Source organism: Grampus griseus (assembly GCF_964374135.1).
Source record: "Grampus griseus genome assembly, chromosome: 11".
Taxonomy (NCBI): domain Eukaryota; kingdom Metazoa; phylum Chordata; class Mammalia; order Artiodactyla; family Delphinidae; genus Grampus; species Grampus griseus.
In genome coordinates, this window is record NC_139005.1 from 11,233,909 (window position 1) to 11,250,708 (window position 16,800).

Genomic DNA, 16,800 nt, shown 5'->3' on the forward strand with positions numbered 1-16,800 from the left:
ATTTTACATTCCCAAAATTATACTCTTAACTTGAAAACAGAATATAAACTTGCATATATTGAGGATAGAAAATATCCTATATATTAGGGGCTGGTAGATTATATCTCTACTGAGACCTACTCTGGTTATGGAATAACTTATCTATAGCCCTATGTTTTGAGAATTAACCCCTGGTTTCCCCATAGATACATATCATATAGCACAACTGATGGCATTAGATCATTGAAAAGTTCAACTAGACTTGCCTGTGGAGACAGCAAGTGCACAGAACCACATTTTTCATTTTGAAGAGCAATCATAAGGCTGACATAGAATCTCACCGCAGGTATCTGCCTCTCTCCAAGGGAGGCAAAGCCATCATCCCAGGTGCAAATAACTTAGAGGGGCATGTAGTTACCTCAGTAGTTACTACTAGAAACTGAAGTATCGAGCAGATTGCATTTTAAGGTATTCCCATGGTATGATGCCAAATACAGCATTGTAGTAAAGGTTCAGTATAAGTAAAACAATGTAACTAAAAACGATGCATTACTTTTCTGAAATGCTGCTACCCCCCGCCCCGAACTTCTAGTTTAACTTTCTCGATCTGAGCATCTTTTCTCTAGTTTTCCACATTTCGCATTATAGTTGTCTTTTACAAAGCTGGGTCAATACATACACTCAATATATGAGTTAGGGATGTCAGAATGCTCATATTGGAAAATTACATGAAAAAATGAAAAACTTTTTCTAGTAGATTCCTGGTTATGTCAGGACCTAACTTCTTAAAGAAGAAAAGGTTTCTACCTACCATTTGGTTGGTTAGAACAGTGGCTTCTAGTTCATGATGGGCACAACTCTGGGTGACATAAAGGCAGGTATTTTTGTTTTTAAATTAAACACTTAGCAGCCATCACCTATGTGCCAGATAAGAAGCTAAGCACAGGAGACATGGAGAAATGAGATCCACCCCTTTCTTCAAAGAACCTACTGTGTAGGTGTGTGAATATGTCTATCTATCTATTTATAGATAGATAGATATGTATTATATATAGTGTGTGTGAATATAAAGCACATATGTAGGTGTGTAAGTATCTATCTATAGATAGATATGTACTATGTATATATAGTGTGTGAACACAAAGCATAACATTAGAAGGTTGTTTGTATGTGCCAGAGGGATTACACAATTAATGATTTTCATGAGACTTCAGAAGGAGGGAGAAGAGGTAATGCTTCATTCAAATTTTTAGTTGTGGAAATGAATAAACAATTCTTAGGAAAAAAACATCACCTTCTCATTGGTATCCCATCAACAGTCTGGTCTTTATACCAGTGTTTTCTGGGTGGGTATTTTTTATACAGTAAATAGAGTGGATATTCTGAATAAGAAGTTCTATGGGAGAAAATGTTTAAGGAATACGGCCCCAAGGGGGGCATAATCATAAATCTGAAATAAACTAACCTCTAGATTCTAAACATAACTTCTCTAATTCCTTTGCTAGTATTGGGTTGGCCAAAAAGTTTGTTCGGTTTTTCTGTAAGATCTTAGTTACAGAAAACCTTTTGGCCAGCCCAATATTTACCTTCCAGGAGAACCCTCCTCACCTAGTCACTTAACCCCAAGTTGCCGATAAGAAGTCAGACATACTTTGTTGGTGTCCACAGAGGTGTACAGAAGGAACATAGTATTGTCAATATCCCCACAGTCATCCAAAGTCACTGGACCCACACGCCCTAGGGCAAAAGCAGAAAGAGTTAGATGCCATTGTTGACTTCTTGACTGAAAGACCAGTTACATCCTGACAGAGGGTATAAAATAGATTCAAATTGCTCTATTTTACTGAAAAATTGACCTTAATGATGCAATCTGAGGGCATCTGGATTGGTTTTTGGCCCTGAGATCTCTGAAGGATATTTTTATAAGAGATGTTATTTAGTTAGAAGGAAAATTCTTTTTCATTGCATTTAGAATGGTGACACTAAATGTAATCAGTCAGTAGACTTCTCCTGATTATTAGTGACAAGTTTTTGTTGAAAGTATTGACTAAACTAGTGGCACAGTGTTTGTCGCTCCATAATCTAACTTAGACTGTAAAAAGGTCAAAATCCCTTCACTACCATGTATGAGCTGAACACACTGAAAAAGTTAAGTTGAAAAAGTTAAGTTATTTGAGTCTCAGTTTTCTCAACTATGAAATGATAGCCATATAGAATGAGCCTATGAAATGGCTGTTTAGGTAAAAGAAAAAAATTGATGAAATATCAGCAATTTCACATGGTTCAACATAACAGCTAATACTTATTTTGTGTTTACTAGACCAGGCTCTGTGCTAAGTGCTTTATATGCATTTATCATTTTATTCTTCCCCAAATACCATGACATAGAAGCTGTTACTATCCCCATTTTATTGATGAGAAGTCTGAGGTCAGAAATATTACTAACGTGTTCCAGGTTATAGGTACAGCTAGCAGGTTCACAGAGGTGCAGGCAAAATGGTGGTAGCCACTGCCACTGCACCTCCCCCATTGTTGAAGCCCTTCCCCCTCTGCTGATTATGACTGTCAAGGGATGTAAAGGGTTGGTGGTCCCCTCAATCCCCCTTCGTTTTTCTCTTTTTCCCCTTTGAGAGACAGACATTGAAGACTAGAATATTCAAGCAACTGCATATATGGGGGAAATTAGAAAGCTACTACACATGCCCAGGGGAAGGCAGAGGCTCAGAAAAGACCTGAGAAGACCTTAAGTTTACACCTCAGGTTGATCCTCGGCAGAGATAGTCTACAACAATAAAAACAAAAAGCAAAACCAAAAAACAGCAAACCCTGGGGAATGAGAACATTCCCCATTCCCCATGTGATTTCCAGGATTACTGATTATTAGATTCAAATGTCCAGCTTTCAACAAAAAACACAAAGCATACAAAGAAACAGGAAAGTATGGTTCATTCAAAATAAGAGAAAAAAAAAAACAAACCCAATGGAAATTATCCCTGAAAAGGACCTGATGGTGGATCTACTAGACAAAGGCTTTAAAACAACTGTCTTAAAGATGCTCAAAGAACTAAAGAAAGGCATGGATAAAGTCAAGAAAATGACGTATGAACAAAATGTAAATAGTAATAAAAAGGTAGAGAACCTAAAAAAGAAACCAGAAAGAAATTCTGGAACTGAAAAGTACAGTAACTGAAATAAAAAATTCACTAGAGGGATCAAAGGCATATTTAAGCACGCAGAAGAAAGAATCAGTGAACTTGAATCTAGGACAATAGAAATTATCAAATCTGAGGAACAGAAATAAAAAGGATTGAAAAGAAGTGAACAGAGTGTAAGGGACCTGTGGGACACCAGCAAGCAGACCAATACATGCATTGTGGAAGTCCCAGAAGGAGAAGACAGAAAAACGGGTGAAGAGACTATTTAAAAAAATGATGGCTGAAAACTTCCCAAATTTGATGAAACACATGAATATAAACATCCGAGAAGCTCAATAAATGCCAAGTAGGATGAATTCAAAGAAATCCATGCCAAGGCACATTATAATCAAACTGTCAAAAGCCAAAGACACAGAATTTTGAAAGCAGCAAGAGAGAAGTGACTCATCACATATAAGAGATGTTCAATAAGATTTATAAGCAGATTTCTCATTATAAACTTTGAAGGCCAGAAGGCAGTGGGCTGATATATTCAAAATGCTAAAAGAAAAAACTGTCAATCAAGAACGCTTTATTCAACAAAGCTGTCCTTCAAAGTGAAAGGAAAGTAAGACATTCTAAGATAAAAGTTGAGAGGGTTTGTTACCTACCACTAGACCTGCCCTGCAAGAAATGTTCAAGGGAGTCTGGCAAGTTAAAATGAAAGAACAATAGACAGTAACTTGAAGCCATGTGAGGAAATAAAGATCTCAGTAAAGGTAAATACACAAGCAATTATAAAATCTAGTATTATTGTAAGAACAACGTGTTACTCCACTTTTTGTTTCCTACATGACTTAAGAGATGAACAGGGCTTCCCTGGTGGCGCAGTGGTTAAGAATCCGCCTGCCACTGCAGGGGACATGGGTTTGAGCCCTGGTCCAGGAAGATACCACATACTGCGGAGCAACAAAGTCCGTGCACCACAACTACCAAAACTGCACTCTAGAGCCCGCGAGCCACAACTACTGAGCCCACGTGCCTAGAGTCTGTGCTCCACAACAAGAGAAGCCACCACAATGAGAAGCTCACACACCGCAACAAAGAGTAGCCCCTGCTCGCCACAACTAGAGAACGCCCGTGCGCAGCAACAAAGACCCAGCACAGCCAAAAAAAAAAAAAAAAGAGAGAGAGAGAGATGGACAGTGGAGTGGACTCTCCACTTTCACTAATGGATAGAATAACAAGACAGAAGATAAGTAAGGAAACAGAGGACTTGAACAAAATGATAAACCAACTAGATATAAGAGACAAATACAGAACATTCTACCCAACAACAGAATGCACATTTTTCTCAAGTGCCTGTAGGACATTTTCCAGAATAGACCATATGTTAAGCAACAAATTAAGTCTCAGTAAAATTTAAAAGATAGATATCATACAAAGTATCTTCTCTGACCACAATGAGCTGAAGTTAGAAATCAATAACATAAGGAAAACTGAAAAATTCGCCAATTTGTGGAAATTAAACAGCACACACTTAAACAATCAATGGATCAAAGAAGAAATTACAAGGGAAAAATTTTAAGACCTAGAGATAGATGAATATAAAAATACAACACACCGGGCTTCCCTGGTGGCGCAGTGGTTGAGAGTCCGCCTGCCGATGCAGGGGACACGGGTTCGTGCCCCGGTCCAGGAAGATCCCACATGCCGCGGAGCAGCTGGGCCCGTGAGCCATGGCTGCTGAGCCTGCGCGTCTGGAGCCTGTGCTCCGCAATGGGAGAGGCCACAACAGTGAGAGGCCCACGTACCGAAAAAAAAAAAAAAAAAAAAACAACAACACACCAAAACTTACGGGGCACACACAGTGAAAGCAGTGTTAAGGGGAAATTTATAACTATAAATGCTTACATTAAAAAACAACAAAGGTCTCAAATCAACACCCTAACTTTACAACTTAAGGAACTAGTTAAAGAAGAACAAATTAAACCCAAAGCTAGCAGAGGAAGGAAGTTGTAAAGATTAGAGCAGAGATAAATGAAATACAGAATAGAAAATCAATTGAGGAAATCAATTGAAACCAAAAGTCGGTTCTTCAAAAAGTTCAACAAAATTGACAAACCTTTAGCCAGATAGAATAAGGAAAAAAGGAGAAGACTTGAATTACTAAAATCATAAACGAAAGTGGAGACATTACAACCAATTCTAAGGAAATAAAAAGGAATATAAGGCAGTACCATGAGCAACTGTATGCCAAAAAATTTGATAACCTAGTTGAAATGAACAAATTTCTAGAAACACAAAACCTACCAAAACAAAACCATGAAGAAACAGAAAATCTGAATAGACCGATAACTAGTAAGGAGACTGAATCAGTAGTCAAAAATCTCCAGACCCTCTACCCCCTAAGAAAGGGCCCTGAACCTAATGACTTTACCAGTGAATTCTACCAAACATTAAAAAAATAATTAACACCAATCCTTCTCAAACTTTTCCAAAAACCTGAAGAGAGAGAAACACTGCCTAACTTATTCTATGAGGCCAGAATTACTCTGATACCAAAGCCAGACAATGACACCAAAAGAAAAGAAAACTACACACCAATATCCCTTATGAACATTGATCTAAAAATCCTCAGCAAAATATTTGTAAACAGAATTCAATAGCATATTCAAAGGAGAATACAACATGACAAAATAAGATTAATTCCTGAAATGCAAGGATGGGTCAACATATAAAAATTAATCAATATAATACACTATAAGAGAATGAAGAAAAAAAACACATGATCATATGAACTGATGCAGAAAAAGCATTTTACAAAATTCAATACTTTCATGATAAAACACTCAACACACTAGGAACAGAAGGAAACTACCTCAACATAATAAAAGCCATATATGAAAAACCCACAGCAAACATCATACTCAATGGTGAAAGGACAGAAAGGGAGATATGGAAGGACGAAAATTAAACTGCAGCTACTTCTCTTCTTGCTGGTCTCTAAGCAGAGTCAGGACATCACTGCCCGAAATGCCCTGTGATGAGCTTGTTCATAAGTACCGGGCCTGAGCTACCTGCTCTTTCTTTGATATCCAAAGATTCTCAAGTTCTGAAGCATAAACTGGGGTCTAGTTATAGATTATAGCATCCCCGAGGTTTATGCAATTATGTTTGCCTCCAATTAAGTTAAAAGGTATTTAGCTGTTGATCCATTTATTGCCACACCCTCTCTTTGCTTCCCAAAGTCTGCCCATAGGGCCCATATTTCATCAGATTCCTCTAGAAACTGTTAGGTAAGTGTTGTTTGCTCCTAGGAAACCGGTACCTTCAAAAGTGACGTTCCTGAAAGCATGAGCAAATTTAGGGGTGGTAACTTCTTCTCCATTTTCAAGAAATATCTTCAACATGTGTCCAAAGAGCAAGACTCCATTAAAGTAGGCAGCAGCGAAATCATTTGTCTGAATGAGAAAGGAAAATCTTAAAATGAGTTCCAAGAAAAAAAAAAGATTCTGGTCTTGAACCTGGAGAAACACATTCTTGGGGTCAGCAGGGTAACTGGAAAGGTAAAGGAATATTAGGGGAATTGTAGGGGTGGTATTAAAGGAAGTTTTGGAAAAACTTTTCTTGGACCAGGGCTCTTTATCATCCCCAAGTGACAATTCTGTCTTCTCTTGGGATCAATAAACTGCATACCCTGCCTTTAGGGAAGTATCTAAAAGCAGCTGTGCTTCCTCCTTCCCATGATGAGAAAATATTTTACTTTGACCAGGAAGGACAACATACAGCATTTTCGATTCCTGTAAGGTTTTATATAGAAATAACGCTTTCATTTAAGAGGAAAAGAGAATAGCAACAAAAACAACCCCACTGCCTTTGAGTATCCTGATGGGGTGGGAAGAGTTTTGATTGGGTGATACCATTGAATTTGCTTTGGAGATAGTCCTGATTGGGTGTTAGTTCAAGCCACAAGGGTCTGCCCTGGGAAACGTAAGAAGGGGGTCAGAACTCCTCTGCCTTTGCAACAGTTGTGTGGTTGTCTTCACAGAGATGGGCTATGGATGAAAAGTTCTGTGCCCCCCCGAGACCACGTGAGTTCTGTCGGCTCAGACACTTTGGAACTCCCACCTGTGAAGAATCAGACTTTTGCCAGAGCCTAGAAGCTGTGCAAATGATATGTGAATACTACTACACCCAGAAGTATATTTGCTAGAAAATATAAAAAGGAAAAACTAAAACACTTCTCATTGGTTTCAGTGTCTTTTGCTGAAATCATCCTTTCATGACATGAAAAGAATCAGTTAAGACCCAGCCCCCAAAGGGGTTGCAGCCCCTAATTTTGGCAGGGTTGCAAAACACAGGGCTTAGAACTGCTAGTCTAGGCAAAACTGTGATTCTCTCAAAGGTCCCCAACTTTCCTCACTGCTCTTTGGGCCTTGTCATCCCAAAGTTGTTCAGGGTCCTCAGGACAGACTGCCCCTCCACTTCCCTCTCCAAACCTGCTCTCAACTGCGTCTGAGGGCAGAAAACATCCAATGAATTTAGTCACGTTAAGGTGCAGTGACTGATAAAACCCAAAGTGGTATTAGAGGCAGGGGTCTTGCATTTAATTGAGACATTAATGATTTTTTTAAATATATTTTTTTAAATTTCTTTATTTTCTTCCACTGTGTCTGGTCTTCTTTGCGGCGTGTGGGCTTCTCTCTAGTTGTGGCGTTCGGGCTTTCTCCCTCTAGTTGTGGCGTGTGGGCTCCAGAGCACATGGGCTCTGTCTGCAGTTTTTGTGGCACGTGGGCACACAGACTCTCTAGTTGAGGCATGTGAGCTCAGTAGTTGTGGCGCGTGGGCTTAGTTGCCCCGCGGCATGTGGGATTTTAGTTCCCTGACCAGGGATCAAACCCGCGTTCCCAGCATTGGAAGGCGGATTCTTTACCACTGGACCACCAGGGAAGTCCTGAGACATTAATGATTTAATGTCCAATTGGAGGTTCTTTTTCTGGGACAAATGCTAAACCAGATGGGATGCTGGGATAAGAGGAATAAACCAGGCCTCGCCTGGACAAATCTGAACAATGGCCAACCTAATTTACAAAAAAAAGGACAATGTCTTAACCTAGGAATATGTATCTCTAGAGGTAGAACTGTGATATCAGGGCCAGCAGAAAGTTGCTTTAAGATGTAGGGGACTTCATTTATCTTTCATTGTTTAATTTCTACCTCCCCTACGTTACCAGGGCTTCTTCTGATCTTCCCACACTGTCATTTCTGTTCTGATGTTACAGCAGTGTGCACTGTGGTGTTGATCTAGAGCCTAGCACAGTGACCTATAGTAACAGTTTTAGTAGCAGGAATCCTGCTATTGGCCTCAGTTAACATTTGTTGAGTGAATTGGAACAAGTGAAAAAAACGAATTGCTTATTTTAGAATTTGGGGTCCCAAATGGAAGAATGATACTTTACCCTTGCCAAAAAAAATATATATATATATATATATATATATATATATATATATATGTATATGAAGCTTACCAGTGATAAATTCTTGGAGAAAGAGCTATTTGAGACAGGATTTTCAGGAGGCAGTGTCAGAACAAGAACATTTTTCATATAGTCGGGGGCTGTAACATTGTCCATGAAGTAGTGGTCACTGGAATAAAAAGTACAAGTTTCTCATGAAAATTAGATTCCTCCAAAAATAGAAATGGAGCTTCTAAAATTCATACAGCAGGCTTGAAATAGTTTAAAACATCTTTTTCCTGCTAAATGTTCTACTTTTCCCAGATAAGTTTCTTCTACACCTGCTACCTTGAATAGCAGAAATTAGGCAGCTGTGGTTAACGTACACAAATGGAAAGGAAGATCAGAACACAGATACTTCTTTGAGGAAGCTTTTTTAGGGGCTCTGGGCACATAAGCTTCTTTTCAAGGCTTGATGACTCTTGGCTTATACCTGGAAACTTTCTTTTCCTTAAGTGCTCATAACACTTTAGAGATTAAGGGATAGGATAGAGAGAAATTTTATGAATTAAATTTACTTTCCAGATGGTGAAACATAAGCATGAAAAGACTAAGCATTTTCTCTAACACTGTAAGCTTCTTAACATTAGATTAGCGGTCCTTGTATCCTCGACTCCTAGACAGTATCTGGTGCACTGTGGACCCTCAGTACCGTCCGGGATGGCACTGCCAATCATATGGGTCCCAAGCTTCCTAATCATTTTAATGTTTTAATATGCAAATAACCTGACAAGCTTGAACCGCTGTAACTAGGATGACCATCATTTAATAGGCAAACAGTAGGTGAACACATCTACGTACAGAGGACTGTGTTGAATAGTTTGCGTATATTGTCACATCTAATCCTAAAAGCACCCTTATCAAGTAGGCATTTTTATTCTCACTTTACAAATGAGAATCTCAAGATATACTAAGTAATACCCAAGAGGCAAATGAACCAGAAGTGTCAGAGTTAGAATTTGAACCCAAGTTATGTCTAGTTTCAGATGAATCTATCTCATGAGCATTCCGAAACAGACCCAGAGGTCCTTAGAGAATAGTGACAAAAGAATGCCAACACTTTGGCAGTTGATTGAGGATTTGCTAAAAATAAAATTACACCAGCCTGGTTACATTGAGGCCTCCTTCCAGAGGGCAAAGCAGCTATTGAAAGCAGCTATCAGTGTGGCTGTAGGAATAAAATGTTGATCATTTTTCCCTCTTTTTCGTATTCTGCAGTTAAAAGGCTCGGTTGACTAGCTTATCTTTGTGAACAAGATAGGCCTGCACTTCCTATGCTTCATTTTTCTCAATACTGGGACAAGTGCATTTAGTGTGGGTGAAATGACTAGGCAAATATGATATAGTGCAGGAATAGCTTCTGGTCTGAATACGGACAGGGAATGATTAATGATCCAATCAGATAAGTGAAGTCATATGAGCTAGCTGATGGGGCAAGGGACACAGGTGTACCAGCAACACCTTTTTTAAGCCTCATCTGACTCAGATATTACCTTTGCACAGTTTGTTTGTGGGGTCTCCAACCATGTTAGAAAATGAGTAGTGAAAAGAGGGAATGTGATAAAAGGTAGTTTCTGTTCTCCAGAATTTTCTCCCCTTAGTTCCAGATAAGTGCAGAGGAAAAGATCACCACCCAATGACTATACCACAGAGGGCAAAGAATAACTGTGTAAATCAAATTCACTTAACGGGAATTTTTCTCTTACCGAAAGTGGCTGAAGGAAAAATAATCTAGGACCAAAGGCCATTAGCAATTGAAGGCATAGATAGGGCCCACGTTCTCAGAAATATGATTGGGATATTAGTTGATTTATTACTGCCTGGAAAAAAAACACCTTAAAATCAGGCTGAAGACCAGGATCTTTGTTGAATGAGCATGCGGGTTTAATGGGGATTTCATAAAACTTTTGTATTTGACATGATAGTGATGTCAAAGGCATACATCTCTGCTAAAGCTATAATTAATTAAATAAGAATGAGGGTGTGATAAAGAAGAAACGAAACACTGGTTAAAGTATTATCTTCATACAGAATCCCATTTTAGGCTGTGCAAAACGTGAGAAAAGAGAATATCTTCCAGAAATCCTTAGAGTATTTCCTTTCTGAAAGGAGGAGAGTTCTTCCAAATATTATACCTACTTGAATAAATCCACTAGAATAATGACAGTGTCTTCAGCCACTGCTCGGTCACCCTTGAGGATGTTGATGGTGTCTGGTGTACCACACATAACAATCACTGCAGGAGAGAGAGCAAGACAGGGAGAAAAATATACAATAGTCTACTCCCAAGCAGGAAGGGAACCGGGGGCCTGAATTTGAACCCAGTAAGTCCATGCTACATTCGTGTTTTAAGATTAACACCAGTTCCTCCAATTTACTCCCCCCCTCCTTTTATTTTTCATTTACAGTCATAGAAGCAGAGGAGAACTGCATGGGATCTTAAAAAGAATCATCTAGTCCTTGCCCTTAATTTTACTGATTTAAGGAGACTGTAGCTAAAATGTCAATGAGATAAAAAAAACCGGTGGATGAGTAATTCTGATAGTCAAGTATTGGAGTCTGGCTTCGTGCTTATTCCATTACACGAGGCTGGAGTAGTTATAGAAGCTATTTTCAGTGGTAAGTGAAGGGCCCTGCCACTTGTAAAGGAGCTGGAAAAGATATAAATTAATGTGAGAACTGATGAAGTCTTCCTAAGCACCTTTCCTTGGGTTTTGGTCGCAGCTTCTCAGCTCAGAAAGTGATTTCAGTGATCGAGTTCCAGTCTGATTCTCTAAGCTCTCCTATCCACTGCAGCCAGATTTCCCAAATGCATGGATTGATGAGTAAGATGAATAAGCTGGGAGACACTTCATTAGATCTGTTCACACACTGTGTTGTCCAGTTGAACTGTAAACACTTTATGACATGAATCATCTTATACTTCTTGTTCCCCATATCCTGGTTAACGTTTTGCATATGGTAGGCTCTTAATATGGCAAACGCTTAATTATAACAGCAAATGATACTTCAAGCGATACCAGGAAATCCTGACAAGCAAGAACATTTCCTCGTAGAAAATTCCACAGTTGATTCCTTTGCTCCTGATATATTCTTATTTGCAAAAAGAATTCTGTGGAAAGTGAAATAAATCACCAAATAACTTAGTATCCCATTGGCCTTTCACACTTGGCCTATAACTGAGAGATCATTAGGCAGGTAAAATACCGACAGAGTAAAGCAAAATGAGACAATCCTTGCCTAACTGGTAATTTTGCTTAAGGCTACATATCAATAAATACATCCTCTTGGTCACCAGGGGACAAGGGTTCAGAATATTTGAGAATTCGTCACAAATCCAACAATATATTAGATTATGGTGAACTTAAAAAGCAGTTTACTAATAGTGGATCGTGATAACATTTTTGGCTTATAAAAGCTGGATTTTAGCATCATCATTACTTTCATAATGTTAATATATTTGCTCAACATTACTCTGCTAATTTTGCTCAGAGGATAAGGTTTTAATCAGCAAAAGGAACAGTATAATGGAGGTGCCCGCAGCTACAGATCTCTGCAAATATACACAAAATATACAGTAACGATGATAGCTCTGTGGTGGTAGATTTGTCAAAATGACTCATAGGGAGGTGGTGGTTGTGTGGACGTAGCTGGCCAAAAATTATCTTCATGTCTTCTTACCATTGCTTTTCCTGTCCTGGCCCATTAAGATACGCTGAAACTCGTCATCCTTTCTCAGCGTCCCCTTGAAGTTAAGGTTCTGAGAAAAATAGGAAACTCCAGCCTCCAGAGCATTGAGGTACCTAGAACAGAGAAAAAGAGAAACTCTAAGAAATCAGCTTAGTTTCTTCATGGCTTTCCATGTTGTTTGCTCACTGTTTACAGATCTGTCCAGGGACTTGTTCACCTAAAATTCATTTCTACACAATAGATAATACACAGCGTGATACCAATGGTTAGGACTACGGACATCTAATTTAGGGAAAGTTTTAGGGAATCTTCGTGTATATATACAGATAGTAGACATTTGGCAAATCCCTTATAATGGCTTCTTGTTATTTGCTGAAGGAAGACTATTCTGCTTGTCCCATTATCACAGATAAATGGAAACTTGTGAATCTATAGTACAAAAATTCAGAGTTGATAGGAATAATTTCTCCTACTGTGTGGAAAGGACTTTTGTGTGCTCTAAGTTCACCCCAAACTTTCTAGGGTGCTGCCTTAGGGCTGATTCTTGTGTGTTCCCAGGGGTACCCTATTTTGGTCCTCTGGATGCTTTGGTGGAGAGCTACTGCAGACTCCTTCAAGAGATTCTTTCTGCCACCTTTGCTGGAGTTGTGTGGGCCTTGTGATTTTATTTTAGCAATGGTACCCAAGATCCTGCTCTCCCCACCACTCTTACTCCTCTGAAAAGCTGTGAGAGAAACGATTTCTAACTGGTGTAGGACAGGCAGAATGCACATTCTCTGCTATCATATGTTGCACGGTAATATGACAGCATTTACTTCTCGTTTCCCTTCTCCTTATCTGTAAAATGGAGATCATAGTACTTGTTCTCTTTTCTTTAGAGGGTTTACCTTCATGAAAATATATTTATTGGGACTTCCCTGGTGGTCGAGTAGTAAAGAATCCACCTTACAATGCAGGGCACGTGGGTGTGATCTCTGGTCAGGGAACGAAGATCCCAAATGCTGGGGCAACTAAGCCCGCGTGTCACAACTACTGAGCTTGCACGCCTCAACTACAGCCTGCGTGCCGCAACTAAGATCCGACGCAGCCAAGAAATAAATAAATAATAAATCTACAATATATAAATATTTATTGCTAGGTCACTTATGCCATTTGGGAAGAATTAGAAAAAAATTTAGTCAACGTACTTACGATTACATAGACACTTTATGTCAATCACACTGAGACAACAAAATAAATCAGATCACTGTTAACTAAAAAACTCTAAGAGAAAATGCAACTTTTTGAAAATATGTTTAAAAAACATTTATTCAGCGTTCTCAAGACATACAACACACTCCATATGATTCCTTTTTATTAATATGAAACATTAGCTGCACATCCTATAGAATAAACGTTCATTATTCAATTGAATCTTAGACCTCATATCCTAAGACTGTCAGCCTCAACATCAGACTCTCCTTCTTACACCACTACATTCTAGTAGTTAATAACAATTTGGGTAGAGGTCAGGAAGAAAATTGTGGCCACCTTGAATAACTCCATGCACTCCTTTTAGGAAATAAATATTAGGTAACTTTTAAAACATGTTCTTGAAAAGACATTTTTCATTTGCTGTACAGCAAAACTAACACAACATTGTAAATCAGCTATACTTTACTCCAATAAAAATTCTTTTAAAAAGAGAGACATAGATGTAGAGAACGGACATGTTGACGCAGTGGGGAAAGAGGTGGGTGGGACGAATTGGGAGATTAGGTTTGACATAAATACTCTACCATATGTAAAACAGATAGCCAGTGGGAACCTGCTGTATAGCACAGGGAACTCAGCTCTGTGCTCTGTGATGACCTAGGTGGGAGGGAGGTCCAAAAGGGAGGGGATATAGATATGCATATAGCTGATTCACTTTGTTGTACAGCAGAAACTAACACAACACTGTAAAGCAATTTTACTCCAATTAAAAAAAAAAATGGCTTCAAACCAAAAAAAAAGAAAGTGCTTAGTGCAATGTTTGGCAAAAAGTAAGGACTCAAAGAAAGTTGCTGTTAAAAAAAAAAAACAGACATTTTTACCTGTTGCTACTGATTTAGATCATGGAATCAGTGAAGTGTTGTATACTTCCAAGTGAAATTTCAATTTGACCTAAAGTTAATGGGTATCTACTTCAGAGAGCTATGCTTAATATACCTAGTTCAAACAGGAGTAACAAACAGCCTTATCTAAATATATCTACAGCTTAAGGATGAAATCAATTAATGTAAGCTATGTACCACTTGTGTGTAAGAAAGTGGGCTGGTTTCCATTCCCAATGCTACTATTCATGGAAGGCATGTCTGATAATAACTAGTGGCCTGCTGAGAGTTTATGGCTTCTCTCCCTGCTAAGCGCCAGAAGGACATTAATGGTCCTGCTTACCAGAAACAGTCCTCAGACTCGGTACCATTCTTGAAAACATAGGTACTGTTCCAGGCAAAAGTTTTGAATGGAAAATAATTGACCTTCCAAAAGTCAACCAAGAAGTACGTCAACTTCCTAGCTGGAGACATCAGCCTGGTTAAAGTTTCTTTGTAGTCACACGACAATCCAAAACTTCCAGCTGAAATCATGGGATACTTCAAATCTGTGTCAAGGCTATGCCAAGGGGTGAGAGAGAAACCAGTATCAGGATTAACAACCTAAGTAGTACAAATAAGATCCCTCTTTAAGCTGTTTCAGCGTGTGGGTATAAATAACAAAAATGAAACAGGGTCACTCAAGCAGGTGTTCCATGGATATAGGTCTGTCCCTCACAGGTGAATCTAAAACAATATTTACTGAACGTATGCTATGTTCTACACATACTCTGGGTGTCTTCTTGTATATGTGGCTTGGTTACTTCGATTTATTCTAAAATGAGTTGTCATTGGGTTGTCCTAACATCTAGGCTAGGACATATGGACTTCGGGGAGTAGGGCAGAGAAAAAATAGAAAATGGGCCACCATAGCTACTACAAATGTTGTAAAGCCCAGAAGATGCCCTCTGCAGCTTCCCTCCATGCATTGCCTTATTGCCAGCTCTTCTACGGACGGCCTTTGAGACAGACATCACCTGAGGACCTTACTGTTTTCCTTCCGCTGCTTGGCCCACGGGTCTTCTTGTGGTCCCTTAAGCATAGCAAGCTTTATTTTCTACCAGGGTCTTTACAGATGCCAGAAATGCTGCTCCCCTCTGTCTTTGCCTGGCTGATACTTACTCATCCATCAGGTCCTTAATTAAACATCTCTTTATCCATCAGGAGAGCGTTCCTTGATAACTAAGACCAGGAATCATGGGTGAGAACCTGTTGAATACCTGTCTCCTCCACCAGACTGCAAGCGCCACGAAGGTGGAATCACGCCCAGCTTGTTCACCGCAGCATTTCCGGTCTGCCTGCTTTATGTGTAGATGCTTAAGATGTATTTGATAAAGGGAGGAAAATGACCTCCCCTTCCATCTTCGGTGCTCCACTGAAAGGTTTCACTTGGGTGTCCTGCTTGCATTTCAAACTCCTCACGGCCACAGTTAAATTTGTCTCTTAGTTTTGTTTCTCAGAACTGTTCCTTATCCTGATTTTCCCATTTCTTTTAGCGTTTTGACATCTCAAAGCCTTTTCAACAACTACTTTTCGTCCCACACTCCAGTATCCGATCAGTTATCAAATGCTATTGATTCTACTTTTAAATATCTTTAAGGCGATACACCTATTCCAAGTCGACTGCTTCCTCACTAGTTCAGGATCTCTTCCTCCCCTGATTTTCCTGTCCTCAGTCTCTCCTGGTGGGCTCCAGCCTTTCCTCTACACTGTTTCCAATCATTCTTCCCCAAAGTTGAGCTGCTTCTGATGGTACTTCCCTGCTGTTTTAGTGGTTTCTGATGCAAATCTAATTAAAAACCCTTCCCTCACTTAGAACTCATGGCCACCCAAATATGGCCCTGTCTAATTTTCCTAGTTTTCTCTCTACTACTCCCCTATACATCTCTTTCACTCCAGTTAATACAGACTTTCACAAATTTTCTACACTTCCCTGATGCTTTGCTTTCACATATGCTTCTCCCTCAGCTGGCTGGGATGCTGATCACATCATCTCTACCCATTACAATTTAACCCATTCTTCAACACTCAACTCATATACCATCTCCTTCATGAAGTCTTTCTCCTCTCGAAGCTTAATTCTCCCAACCAGAGGGACCATTCCCTCTGTGCCTCCATAGCGCCTTGCTTGTACTTCTCTAAGGGAACCTGTTCCACTCTGCCTTGTATTGGTCACCAGTGTCCTCGTCACCTTCTCTATTAATTGTCTCCGCTCTGACACAACAAAAATGCGTCTTTGCACATGGAAGTTCCTCGTAAGTGGTGAATCAATGTTCTACTTCTCCTTTCCTTCTGGGCACTCTCTCCAGCAATATCAGTAAATGGTCAGGTAAGATGCCAGCTGGGAATGAGCACAAGGAAGAT

General features: G+C 39.4%; 1 protein-coding gene across 1 annotated transcript in view; it reads right to left on the reverse strand.

Moving 5' to 3' along the window:
• Nucleotides 1-16,800, reverse strand: part of GUCY2C (guanylate cyclase 2C) — a gene marked incomplete at its 5' end in the record, with an annotated part of 69,502 nt that overhangs the window by 46,746 nt on the left and 5,956 nt on the right. The window contains 6 exons of the mRNA XM_082666757.1: nt 1,631-1,716; nt 6,445-6,577; nt 8,645-8,762; nt 10,772-10,868; nt 12,314-12,435; nt 14,741-14,956. Of these exons, the coding sequence (XP_082522883.1) occupies nt 1,631-1,716; nt 6,445-6,577; nt 8,645-8,762; nt 10,772-10,868; nt 12,314-12,435; nt 14,741-14,956 (772 nt within the window). The remainder of the gene's footprint in view (nt 1-1,630; nt 1,717-6,444; nt 6,578-8,644; nt 8,763-10,771; nt 10,869-12,313; nt 12,436-14,740; nt 14,957-16,800) is intronic.